Source organism: Drepanopeziza brunnea (assembly GCF_022702325.1).
Source record: "Drepanopeziza brunnea f. sp. 'multigermtubi' strain 214-2 chromosome Unknown ctg9, whole genome shotgun sequence".
Lineage (NCBI taxonomy): Eukaryota > Fungi > Ascomycota > Leotiomycetes > Helotiales > Drepanopezizaceae > Drepanopeziza > Drepanopeziza brunnea.
In genome coordinates, this window is record NW_027094072.1 from 1,055,329 (window position 1) to 1,068,585 (window position 13,257).

At 50.0% G+C, this 13,257-nt stretch overlaps 3 protein-coding genes across 3 annotated transcripts; 2 read left to right on the plus strand and 1 right to left on the minus strand.

Annotated features, from left to right (window-relative positions):
- Nucleotides 1-307: 307 nt before the first annotated feature.
- Nucleotides 308-2,260, plus strand: L3040_005718 (uncharacterized protein; the record flags this gene model as incomplete). The annotated part of the gene is made up of 3 exons (XM_007294998.2): nt 308-631; nt 695-1,231; nt 1,277-2,260. The coding sequence occupies 3 exons, from the start codon at nt 308-310 to the stop codon at nt 2,258-2,260; spliced, it is 1,845 nt and encodes a 614-aa protein (XP_007295060.2).
- Nucleotides 2,261-8,439: 6,179 nt separating this feature from the next.
- Nucleotides 8,440-10,217, minus strand: L3040_005719 (uncharacterized protein; the record flags this gene model as incomplete). The annotated part of the gene is made up of 2 exons (XM_066154625.1): nt 8,440-8,594; nt 8,684-10,217. 2 exons carry the CDS (start codon nt 10,215-10,217, stop codon nt 8,440-8,442), a joined length of 1,689 nt encoding a protein of 562 aa, XP_066011474.1.
- Nucleotides 10,218-12,353: 2,136 nt separating this feature from the next.
- On the plus strand, nt 12,354-12,983 carry L3040_005720 (uncharacterized protein; the record flags this gene model as incomplete). The annotated part of the gene is made up of 2 exons (XM_007294996.1): nt 12,354-12,501; nt 12,565-12,983. 2 exons carry the CDS (start codon nt 12,354-12,356, stop codon nt 12,981-12,983), a joined length of 567 nt encoding a protein of 188 aa, XP_007295058.1.
- Between the last annotated feature and the right edge of the window lie 274 nt (nt 12,984-13,257).

Consider the following 13,257-nt stretch of genomic DNA (forward strand, 5'->3'; position numbering starts at 1 on the left):
AATCGAGAAGAGAGTACCGAGACGCGAGAAGAGGTTGAGAACTTGAAAAGAGGTCGAGCTCGCCAAGCGCCGTAACTTCATATAAGTCGTCTCGGCTGTCTCATGCTCGCAAGCTCGAGGCGCTAGCTTAGCTCGTCCATACTATTTCACTAGCGTCAACATTGACTTCGACTTCCTTTGTGTCCGATCCGACTCCTTTCTCAACTAACAACAGAACTGCATTTCAGTCGAACGGGCGGACATTCGAACCGGAGGAAGAAGACTACCTAGTCTCCCAAACGCCTGGCATCAACAAATGCAAAGAACGATGTTCAGCTCTTCCCGGCCAACGTCACCCAAGAACTACGGGACAATCGAGAATTCCGACACAGAAAGCAGCCAGTCCGACGATCGATCACCCCACGGGACCGACTACCAGGCGCAAGCCCTTCAAAACCAACATCAAGAACCGCTATACGACCGGGCCCGAAGGCGGTCCTTCATTGAGGAAGATGAAGACCCTATGCTGATGAAACCTCCCACGGTGCAGAAGGCTGAAGCAGTTACCTGGATGAGTCTACCTCACAAGAGCCAACTGGCCATTCTGGTCTTTGCGAGGTTCTCGGAGCCCTTGGTAAACACTTCGTTGCGGGTAAGCTGTCCTACCACTTATTTACACGTGTACAGGGGACCAATTGCTGATACCTGTGCCCAGTCCTACTTGTTCTATCAGTTGAGGTCCTTCGACCAGAGCCTTCCGGCTTCAACTATTGCGAGTCAAGCAGGAATCATGCAGGGGTCTTTTGCCGCCGCGCAGCTCATGACCGCCATGTTATGGGGCAGATACTCGGACCGAGGAGGGCGGAAACGCGTTCTTCTCATTGGACTTTCGGGAACTATGATATCAGTTCTTGGCTTTGGGTTCTCGACCACTTTCTGGCAGGCTTTGGTCTTTCGGATGCTGGGAGGCGCGCTGAACGGGAATGTCGGTGTGATGAGAACAATGATCAGCGAGATTGTGAGGGAGAAAAAGTACCAGTCAAGAGCCTTCTTGATCTTGCCAATGGTCGCCAACATCGGCTCCATCATTGGGCCTATCATGGGTGGGATTACTTCCGACCCGGTCGCCAACTACCCAGCATGGTTTGGAGGGAACCGGTTTCTTGAAAAGTTTCCCTACTCCCCTCCGAATCTGCTTAGTGCGATGTACTTGTGTTGTGCCGCACTTGCAGTCGTCTTTGGTCTCGAAGAGGTTTGTTTCTCCGAGCCGTAGCTTATCATATGCTGATCTTCCTAGACACATGAAGCCTATGCTCATCTACAAGATCGCGGTATCAGTTTCCGTCAAAAACTATCTGCTGCAATACGTCGTATCTTTCGCGGAAAGAGAGACGGATATAAACCAGTCTTCGCCGCGCAACTCGACGGGCAAATTAGCCATGTCGTTGAATATGATCCGGACACCAAAGCTCGCAAACGCGTCGCACCACGTTACAGGAACAAGCTCCCCTTCCGACGAATCTTCACCTACAATGTAATCTGTACACTACTCTGCCACGCTCTGATGTCGCTCTCAATGGGAACATTCCAAAGCGTCTGGTACTCTTTCCTCTCAACGCCCGTCTTCGACCCCGCCACTTCCTCTCCAGACGACCATCCACACCTCCCATTCGTCTTCACGGGTGGTATTGGTCTCCCCCCTCGCTCTGTCGGATTCGCCTCGGCAATCCTCGGCTCCATCGGAATCACGCTCCAGCTCTTCCTCTACCCGCACGTCAACCAACGCCTGGGGACCGTCCGCTCGTGGCGGATATTCCTGTACTGCTTCCCGGTCGTCTACATAGTCGTTCCCTTCCTCTCGCTCATCCCATCCACCACGCCTCCCCCAGGCCAGAAAACGGGCCTCCCCATCTGGATCGCACTCACATCTGTGCTTCTGGTGCGGGTCGTGGGCAGAACCTTCGCCAGCCCCGCCACGACGATCCTCATCAACAACTGCAGTCCGCACCCCAGCGTCCTCGGGACGATCCACGGGATCGGGCAGAGTGCGAGCAGTGCCGCTCGGACGGTGGGACCTGCGATGGGTGGCTGGCTGTACGGTGTCGGGTTGAGGACCGGGGTGGTGGGCCTGGTGTTCTGGATCCTCGCGTGCGTGGCCGTCTTCAGCATCGTGGCCAGCCACTGGGTCAGGGAAGGTGACGGGCATGAGATCCGCCTGGAGGGCGACGATGAAGCCGAGGCCGAGGCGGCGGCTGAAAATGCTCCCTTGTTGAGGAAGTGAGAGAGAGGGAGGTCAGAGGGCGTACATCCCTCATCCGGTCTGCGTCCCGGCCTCTATCTTGCTTCGCTGCCTCTCCCTCTCTCCGCTGCCTTTTTTGAGAATGTGGAAATCCATGCTGGCGCGCGCGCGAATCACTCCCCCTTCACAATCAGGATCTCAACCCATCTCTCGCGTAGGATCGCATCCGAGCGATCACGACAACCGGTGCCACATAGCGAATGTCATTCATAGGGCGGACATGCAGAACCAAGAAGATGGTCACATCAGATCAGATAAATAGATAGATAGATAGATAGTGAACCAATCAGTACCCTCCTTCCTTCCCTCCCTCCCTTCCTTCCCTCCTTCCTTTCTTCCCTCCCTTCCTTCCTCTCTCGGAAGTCATCCCGTAACCCACCCACCCACACCTCCTCTCCTCCTCTCCTCTCAAGCCGAACCCCCCCCCCCTAGCATCCAAACCAAACCACCCAACTCCCAACTCCAACCTTACTCTCCCACCCAGCCCCCCAACCTCATCCTCACATTCACATTCACATTCACATTCACATTCACATTCACATTCACATTCACATCGCCCACCGAGGTCAGTCAGTCAGTCAGTCAGTCAACAACCCCCCCCCCGCCCTCAAACCCCGCGCTCACCTACCTCCACCATCAAACATCAAAACGGATTACTGTACGCAAGACCCGCAATGTCCCCCACGCGCACGGGGGCGGGCTGTCGAAGCGGGTTTTTTTTTTTTTTTTTTTTTTTTTTTTTTTTTTTTTTTTTTTTTTTTTTTAAAGCGTCAGGCTGGATGTGGATGTGGATATGGATATATGCCGAACTGGTATATGCGAAAAGTTCTACTGCCTAGCTAGCTAGCTTGAAAAGGTTTTGGGATTGGGATTGGGAGTGGGAGTGGGAGTGCGAAATGGGAGTGCGAAATGGGTGGTGCTGTGTGTGTATGTATGTATCCAGAGCCGTGGAATTTATTTTATAGAGGTCGACGCTAGCGCGGAGTATGTAGTGCATCAATAGCGGATTCCAAAGTTGGTGAGTAGGGGAAGGCGTTTTGCTGCTGTTGTTGTTGTTGCTGCTGCTGCTGTTGTTGTTGGTATGTAGCTTTTCGGACGAGAGCTCTTTGCGTCGGTGAAGAAGATGTTGAGGTTGTTGTTGACTTATTTATGTAATGTAATGTATGTATGTCTGTCTGTCTGTCTGTACACACGCATAGCCGGCTAATCCAGAACCGCGTGCGCAACAACACCCCACCCCACTACACTCTACTCGAGTCTACGTCCTCACAGATGCGTCCGTCCGTCAATGACATCAATCAACGGCCCCCCTTTTTTTTTTTTTTTTTTTTTTTTTTTTTTTTTTTTTTTTTTTTTTTTTTTTTTTTTTTTTTTTTTTTTTTTTTTTTTTTTTTTTTTTTTTTTCTTGATTTCTTTGTTTCTTTCGACAGAATCGGAATCTTGGAATGGTTTTTGGAAGGAAGATAGGTAGGTAGGTAGGTAGGTGCCCGAGATGGAAGGGCGGAAAGGCGGTGTGATGCTGAAGTTGCCCTACGTACCGTACGTAGTACCGGTAGGCCTTCTTCTATAATCAATCGGCGCCATATACAGTAGGAGGATGGAAGTGATGCGTTTCATCGGATGCTACTGTGTGTACATGGCAGCTGGACAGAGCTATTTTTTGTTTTTATTTTTTATTTTGTTTTTTAAGGGATCAGGATCGAGCGGCCCTAGATGAAGGGAGGGCGGAAGGCGGTGATGCTGAATTGCCCTACGTGGTACCGGTAGGCCTTCTTATATATTCAATCGGCGCCATATACAGTAGGAGGATGGAAGTGATGCGTTTCGTCAGATGCTACTGTGTGTACATGGCAGCTGGACAGAGCCCTTTTTTTTTTTTTTGTTTTTTTAAGGGATCAGCATGGAGCGGTTGCGTATTGCGCGGTCGTCGATATTGCTATGGGCTTTGGCTTAGCTTAGCTTAGCGTACTACGGGTCGGCCGGCTGAAAAGACACCAAGATGTTTGTTTACCTGCATCTTTTTTGAGAGCGGGGATCTCGCGAGACCGCTCTCTCTCTCTCTCTCTGTCCCTATTCTCCTCTTCTCCGGTTGGGATTCATGAGCTGGTTCATTTCTGGAAGGCCAGCGATGAAGAAGGCGTGTTGTAGGAGAGGGTTGAGTGTGGGTTTGCTGGTAGTAAACAAGCGGCAATATGGATGAAGCTTCTTCGCCTGTGTATTGCCGAGGGGGGAAATAGTACTACGTCCCAGGCGTGAGTATTACCGTACCCCTCGAGGGTAGACTGACCAGGAGGTTTACAGTGGAAACTCAACTTTCGAGGCACCCTCGAGGGGTGGTGATACTTAGGCCGGTACCGTGGTACTTCTTCAGTACTGAAGGTGGTCCGCGAATCTGGATTCTTCTCTGAATAGGGGGAATGCCCTCTTCGTAAGGGAATAGGTAGATCAAATCCCCTTGCTGATGCTGGGGACCGTGTAACCCGGAAGTGAGTGAGTGCTCCGCGACAGATGCAACCAGAGTGATTTACCGCGCTAACCGAGGTAAATAGTAAGGGGTGATTACCCGAGGGGGTAACTAATCTATCATCGCAACCTCCTGACTCGCAGTTCAATGAGTGAGGAACCGTCAGTAGGCTTTTTTTTTTCTTTTTCTTTTTTTTCTTTTCTTTTCTTTTTTTTTTTTTCCCCCGAGACAATCGTCGGCTCGCTTAGGTGGGCCTCTTTACATCCTTCCAATCTTAGACGGCGTAAGCGACGGCGGATCGGAAGCGAATGCGGATTCTTTTACTTTACAACTAGTTTTTGTATACAAAATACAATTCACAACATTACCTTTATGATCTACAACCGCGCAACTCAATTGTCTTCTATAATTAACTATAGGCCGAAAACGCATTCATCCGAAGTAGCCTGTTAGGATTTTTTTCAATACAAAAGCTACGCTTAACTAGGTGGGTAGTCTTAATATAAAAAAAAATCTTGAATCGGTTGCGAAATAATACTTAACGAGTCGTTAACAAGCTTTGGAAAGAAGAAAGAGATGCTGAGTATTGTAAAAGAGTCGATGCCCGCAAAGCTAAGCGCGAACGGAAAAGGACTATACGAGAACGCCTTGCTGGGAGCTTGGTTATTGAGGACGACGATTTAATCGTTATTTTAATTCTCGATTCGAAAGAGATTTAATAGTTGCAATAACTTTTGCGGCCCCTTAAGAAAAGTACTACGTATTCTTCGACCAACTCTCTTTTAACTTAATACGGCTGACCCCGGTCCGGCCTTAATACTAGTCGCTCTACGATTCGCCTAGCCACGCTATAAGCTGGCTATAGCAGTAAAGTCTTTCCGTAAGAACAGGAGAAGAAAGGATGATTATTATTCTAAGGGGTACAGAAGGCTATATACTTCCGAGGTGCGCTAGTGAGTCGTGATGTCATTAATGATAGTCCTTCCTTCCCCGAGCTTTCTGTAGCAGTATGTACCACGGTACAGGCCTAAGTGTTACAGCCTGAGGATGCCTTAAAATTCTAAATCTCCACTTTAAACCATCTGGTTACCCTACCCTCAGGGTGTAACACTTACTTATGCCTGTGACGTTGTACCTGCTTGAGTTTCTTTTATAGTTTTCCCTTAGCGAGAGATTTCCTTTCACTGTGATCCATCTTATCCGTAAGGGGAAAAGGCGCAGACGACAGTAGGTAGCTATCGCTGCACCACATCGAATTGCTTTCTAGGGCCCTCCTGTACATACGTAGTAACTCCTGACCTTAGCACGTCGCCGTACCCCATAGGAGGTCCCAGGGCGGAAGGCTTCGCCTGCCACCCGCCCGACGTGAATAAATAGTAGTACAACAACAACAACAAGAAAAATAATAACTCTCTTAACTAAAACCTTTTCTCGATAACGATGATTCATTATGAGGCAGTGGGGAGTGGTGTGGCCAGTTCGGGTATCTCAAGCACGAATAAGCATACCTCGCTTATCGTGGCATGCCTTCAAGGGACCCCTAACTTCGATACGTAGAAACACTATTATATAATATAGCTAGGGCACGCGATTCCTTCTATTCGCATGAAAGGAATCAGCTCCCTTAGAACGTTGAGGAGGACACGGAAATCAGGTACTATATTTACCCATTGTTTTGCAATTGCAAGAAGCTACGTGTGCTGCACGCTACGTAGTATTTACAAAGTTACGAACGAACGTTCACGCGATCGCTACGGGCGATCCAACAGATACTATTAAAAGCTTCTCTTCAAAAGCCAAATTTTTTTCCTTTTCTTAATATAGATAGCGATAGCGATAAGTATAATACTAATAATAGTAATTATTGAAACGATCCATTACGTAAATAAAAAAAAAAACCGAATCAAATTCTGATAAAAATAGTAACCGATAGCCAGATGTTTTATGGGATAACACGATTTTGGACTTTTTCGAAAGGAAGTATACTCGTGGATTGATTATGTATATAAATATTTGATCGTTGTAATAGTACCACGGTACGGGCGCAAGTTTTACCCCTCGAGGGTGCCTCAAAAGTTTAGTTCCCACTATGAACCCCCTGGTTACCCTAGCCTCGGGGGGTAATACTTACGCCTGGGACGTAGTAATTGCTCTAGTATAGAAGAATTTCCAGTATACACGAAGAATCCGCATGCGCTTCCGATCCGCAATCGCTTCCGCTGTCTAAGACTGAAAAGTATATAAGGAGGCCTAGCTAAGCGAGCCGACGATTAGGTAGTAAGTAGTACCGGTATTTTCGCACCAGGATTCTTTGCATTTGATAGCTTGAACTCTCCTCAACCATGAGCTTTGAAAAGGTAGATAAAAATCTCAAACATTAAGATAAGAAGAGAAACGGATCATAACTACGTAGTACGTAGTACGTAGTACTACTACGAGAGAATTCAGTTTCAGATTAGGATTTAGTAAAGTTCATTAAAGCAGAAGTATACATAGAAAATTGGCTTTCTATTGCTAGTACTTATCTGGTGATAATACTAGGTCACAGGAGGAAGCAGTTCTGATGGTTGTGCTTGACTTGACTTGTATTATCTACCGGTACCTACAGTAGGACTGGGAATTGGGGCGAGGTTGTAGTGGGGACCAGTGCCAAGGCTGAGGGCCGTGCACCCTGCTCACACCTTATACTCGCTCTGGCGCTTTATCGCCTCGGGTGCCTGGTCCACCCACCATCCCCGGCCAGGACCTCGAGAAGGTCGCGCCGGTGGGGGAGATGGTCCTGAACTCGCTAACCAAGATGGAGTATAGCGCCGGCGCGAGAAGGTAGTGGTATCTGGAGAGTCAAGATTAGCCGAAGGTTGGTTAAACGTGTCGACTCGTTTGAAAAACTGGCGGCTAACGAGATGTAGACGCTTGGAGCGGCAGCCGAGAGGTGCTTCGAGGGGATCGAGGCTCGAGCCCCGTGGCTGGAGAGTGATCGAGAGGACCTGATTGGGTTTTTGCGGCGGAATGGGTATTACAAGCACGTGCCGAACGTCGTCCAACGCTCCCTGAGCAGCTTCAGATCGAAGCCGGAGATGCTGGGTTGTTTGTGGTTTTTTGTAGAGAGGGCGGGTGGTTTGATCTTGGTGAGAGGCTGAGAGCTGGCCTGACGTTAGGAAGGAAGCGAGTCGTCTTGCCGAATTGGGATAGAGTAATCCGGGCGAAGGAGGGTAGGGGCAGTTCGCAGATCTTGGCCTGCTCATGAGGACAAAACAGTGCTAGGGTCTCTTTTTCATATCGAGGAAGATAAGATACCTGGGAATCGAGCTCGATTAGAGCTCTAGACAGACTTAGTCACTAGCTCCCCTAGATAAGGGCTTGCTTTGTATTAATGCAGGAGGAATCGCTGGAAGGAAATACAACATTATAAGAAAGACCAAGCACGCAGGAGCACCGATTGTATACACAGACTCCATCTTTCCATACGCGCGCACCAGTCCTCATTCCCAAGTCGGTCCAGTTACCCGTCTCAGGATGATGATCTCCACTCTGTGCCGAACCGATGAGAGATCCGGGGTATATCTATCTATCTATCTATCTATTGTAAAGGTGTACATCGAAAGCATGAGATGACAAGAGAAAAATATATTGAAATGGCAGGCTGCCCAGAGCAACGAACTGACGGCGTAATTGCCGTAATGGTTTTTCCCGTCATCTACACGCCGGAATCCTCCGACACGACACCCGAGACGGCGACGTAGGCATCCCACGCAGTGCAGGTGGAGTTGAGGGTATCGTAGTCTATCATTTCCACCATCTCTTCGGAGCGCTCGACGAGTTGGAGGGCAAAACCTTCGGACGTGTGCCAGCCTACACAATTTGGCATTAGTTTCCCTCTCTTTCTATTTTATTTCTCAAGTATTTTTGGAGAGGGGTTTCAGATGCACGGATTTACTTACCGATGTGGCAGTGCATCAACCAGGCACCGGGGTTGTCGGTCTCGAAGGCGATGACGAGGTAGCCGCCGCCTGGAAGCATCGCGACGTCTCGGCGGGGGGGGTTGTCGAGGGTCAGCGTGACAGTGTCAGAGTCGTAGGTTCCGGAGCCCTGTGCGATAATCCAGAAGTCGTGGCCGTGGAGATGAATAGGGTGGGGGACACTCAAGGTCGTCTCGATGATGAAGTAGACCCACTGGCTGTCGGTGGGCAGCTCAATGACGTGGGAAGAGTCGGTCCAGTCCGTGATGTTGTTGTACATCTGGAGTAGGGTTGGGTCCTCCCACTCGACCTCGAAGGTTGTGCCGGCCATGTACCACTTGAACACGTGGTTGCTCCTAGAGACGCTGACAGCTAAGTCTTCGCTCTCGTCCGCGGTGGATACGGTTTTGCTGACATAAGGGACCAGATCGGTCATGGCCTCATCTTCGCAGGAATCGGTGTAGGTGTACGCGGAAGACGAGGGCTCGGTGGTGTCTGTGCTGTCGTACATCATTATGCCCAGGATGTTATCAGCATTTTCATTCTCACTACAAGTCACTTGAGGGATGGCACGTATCCAGAAGTTGCCCGAGGACTGAGTAGCAGTCACGACAATGTCGTATCGTTGACCCATACCAATCGAGAGGACCGTCGTGTCGTAAGGGACAATCGGGACAAGATCCATGGCAATGACAGTCATTGTGTGCTCATCAATCATGAATTTGAAATGAGTATCGATGGCTCCGTTCACAAGTCTGATTCTGTATGACTCGCCGGCGACGACTGTCGTGTTGAAGCGAGCTCCCAGATCTTCGTAGGTATTGGTACCGTTGATCAGACCATTGTCCAAGGTAGGAGGTCCAGAAGTCTCGGCCGTATGGTACAGGGAATCGGCCGTCTCGTGGGTCCAATCATTCAAGAGCATGATGCCCAAATCGTGGTCGTAGTTGGCGGAGGCGGGACCGTTGATGATGATGCCACCAAGAACGCCCTCCCATGCCTGGAGAGCGAAGTGAGAGTGGTACCAGGTGGAACCATACTGAGTCGCTCGCCAGGTGTAGGTGACGGTTTCTCCTGGCGCGGTTGGGCATTGGGTGATGGATGCCACGCCATCATTCTGGTTGGTGTAGTTCTGGCGGATACCGTGGAAGTGGATAGATGTACCGTTGTTGGCAAGGCCGTTGTAGACCGTCACTCTGACGGTATCGCCCCAGTCTGCAAACAGCGTCGGACCGGGGAAGGTTCCGTTGACAAGCAAGACCATTCTCTCGACACCATCAGGAGCGGCGGTGGTGTTGACCAGCTCGAGGTAGTAATCTCGAGTCACTCCCGTGTCGGGGACCACGTTGTAGTAGTCGGTCGAGATGTCGTAATCGCCCCAGCAAGATCTGTCGGAGGCCGAGTTGACGCATCTCTTCGCCAGAGGATTGCGGTCCAGAGACACACGGGGAGATGCGTAGGCAACGGAGAGGAGGGCTGCTAGGCCAGAGGCGAGGAAAGAAGGTGAGAAATGCATTTCAGCAAGTTCAGGATTAACACTAAGTGAATGACAACGAAAAGAATCGAAAGAAAGGGAGAGAGGGCGAGGGGGAGAGAGGGCGAGGGAGAGAGAAGGTTGGTGGTGAGGGCAAGTAGAGACGATGGAGAGGCCAACTCTAAATACTCTCTCTATCTCTCTCTCCGTATCTCTCTATGCCTCTCTCTCTCTCCCTCCCCATCCCTACCTCTCTCTCTATCTCTCTCTCTCCTTTCCTCCCGAGTCCCGAGGCTGCTCGAGTCGAGAAGGGTCACGCCCGTCGAGTACCGTTGCATAACCCTCGTGGGTTCGCACGATCCACAACCTAGTAGTACACTTACGTACAGTGCATGCTACCCTAAAGCTACTTCAAAGTCAGTATGTACCCAGATAAGTAATATAACCCAATGATCTGCCGAACGTTGTAATTAGGAGGCCTCCGTACGTACCTAACCCAGCTCGCTCAGGCCCTCTCTCCTCTTCTCTCGGTGATCTAGACTTCCAAATCAATCAAGATATACGTAGTACTACTACTACAGTACGTACTAACCCCCCCCCCCCCTTCTCATGAATACATGGCGGACCCAGTTTAGCTCCATAAATCGTAGGGCGGTGATTTCTGAATTGCTTAGCCCTGTCAACTCCATTGCACAGACCAAATACTGGCTCAAAGATACTTTCAAGGCTGAACGAATCCTTAAACTACCTACGTAAATTCTACGTCCCAGGTGTAAGTACGTAGTATTATCCCTCGAGGGTAGGGTAAGTAGGGGCCTTAAAGTGGAAACTAGACTTTTGAGGCACCCTCGAGGGGTAATACTACGTACGTACTACGTAGTAGTACTTACGCCTGTACCGTGGGCTGATCGGTTTAAGAGCTGGTAAGATCCCTTGCAAAATTATACTTTCGATATGTATTCATGGTGGGGCCGGAGTGCTAGTTACTAGTAATTGTGGTTCCCGGGTCGATTAATTTGGCCGCGCCAGGGACCCCAGGGTTGGGAATCTGGGGATCGGAGTCCCTCGCACTTGTTTCTGACGCAACGGTCCAAGATTAGTTGGAGGCGTAGTAAGTAGTAAGTAAAAGGTGGTTGTACGTACTTCGTAGATTAGGTAAGTAGTAGTTGGTTGTAGTAGTAGATTGGAATTAAGGCGTGCCTTGTGGAGCTCCGTATACGTTGCTTGTTATTTGCCTTTCCGGGAATTTGAGTTTATTAGACGATCCATGCGTTGTAGTCAGCCGAGAGAAATTCCTTCCAGAACTTCGAGAAGGTGTCAAGAGCAGTTGAAGGCAGTGACTCGGTCCCAGCGGTGTGGGTGCTAGACCTACAGTAGCCTGGGTGCCCTTGGGTGCCGATGCCCTGCCGAAGGCCGACTCTTCGGCCCTGACTCGACCGACTCAACCGACTCATTCGAAAGTTCGAAAGTGGAACCACGGCCCTTCCATTCTCATCGCTGTCATGTTCGACATCTGCCCATTTTTGGGGGCCCAAAAGTCCGTATCCACAGATCCACAGATCCACAGATCCACAAATCATCAACGAAACATCCAATATCATGTGGTCGTGGGGGTACGGGAGGACACTTTACTCCATTGAGCAGCATCGCTAAAATGCTTTGCTCTCTGTGACCTGAAAATCCCACTTCATTAGGATAGGGTTGAGCTTGACATCCCTCTTCCTTTTGACATGGTATAATACTTAACCGCTGTACTTCCGTTGTTCGGCTGCGCCGACCGCGCTTGCGAGATCTTACGTACGTAGTATGCTTAAGGGCCCCGGCCTTATTGTTGCCAAGGAGGATTACCTTCGGTCGGTGACATCCCGGGATTGCCCTTTCCAAATAGTAGTAGTAGGTAGTAGGGGCGACATCCGATTTATTTGTTTCGCGGCCCGACGACGGTGCCGCAGGAGTGGTAGATTGTAGTAAGTAGGCCGGCGCAAACTTGCTGAGGATAAGAAGTCAGTACTTATTCAGCGAGCCCGAGATAGGTTTCTGGTGCTTCCTCACCTCACGTCCCGCCTTCTTACCCATCTCCCACTGTTTCTTTTCTCGCGTTCTTTATCTCTCGATTTCCTTACTTACCACTATTATTCGATCGTCTCCCCCCCTTTTCCATCTGAATCAATCAACATAATGTTCTCGACCGCCAAGATTGCCTCGGCTCTGGCCTTGAGCTCCCTCGCCAGCGGAATGGCGCTCAACCACAAGCGTGCCGCGGAGACCGGTGTCCAACTCTATGTCTATGGCTCTGGATATGGAACTCCCTTGACCTATGCCGATGGTCAGTCTTCCAGTCCCCTCCTCCCCTCCCTGAAACCCCAGACCTACTCCTGACACGTAGAAGGCTTCGCCTACTTCGGTCGCACTTCCCCGGCCGATGCTGTCGTATCAACCAACATCACCTTCACTCTCGACAACGCCGTTGTCTCGGTTCCATGGACCATCGCGGCCAACTCCTCCACCGTCTCCTTCACCTCAGACCTCTCCATGTACATCATCCCATCGAATGGCTCTTTCGCTCCAGTTGGTTTCTCCACTGCCGCCGATCTCCCCACCGGGGCTGTCAACTCTGGCTTCACCTTTTATGGAAGGACCGTCTCTTATGTGACGCCAAGCTCGCTCGACTACCAGATGAACTTTTGGGCCAACGCAACTACCACGCCATACGTGTACGCCCTGTACTGGAAATCCAAATCGGCAACTGTCCCTTCCACGGCTTTCCCTGTGGTCGTCAAGAGCACCTCCCCAACTTTCCTGATCTAATAAGATCCGAGTAGTTGCAAATGAGAAGACGGTTTTGGTGTTTCGAGCAACAGGATTTTGCGGTCCGCAGTATTGACGATATCTGGAACGTGAATATATACGGGCTGTAGATAATGTAAATCAGCGATTTGTATTGTTTTGTATTGTACCCACATGCGATAGATAGATAGGCGGGACGGGACGGGACGTACGTGTTATGGAATCAAACCTTTTGAAGATGGGAACCCAAATATTCTTCCAGTATATCGTCGTCGTCTGAGGGATCGTGAATGAG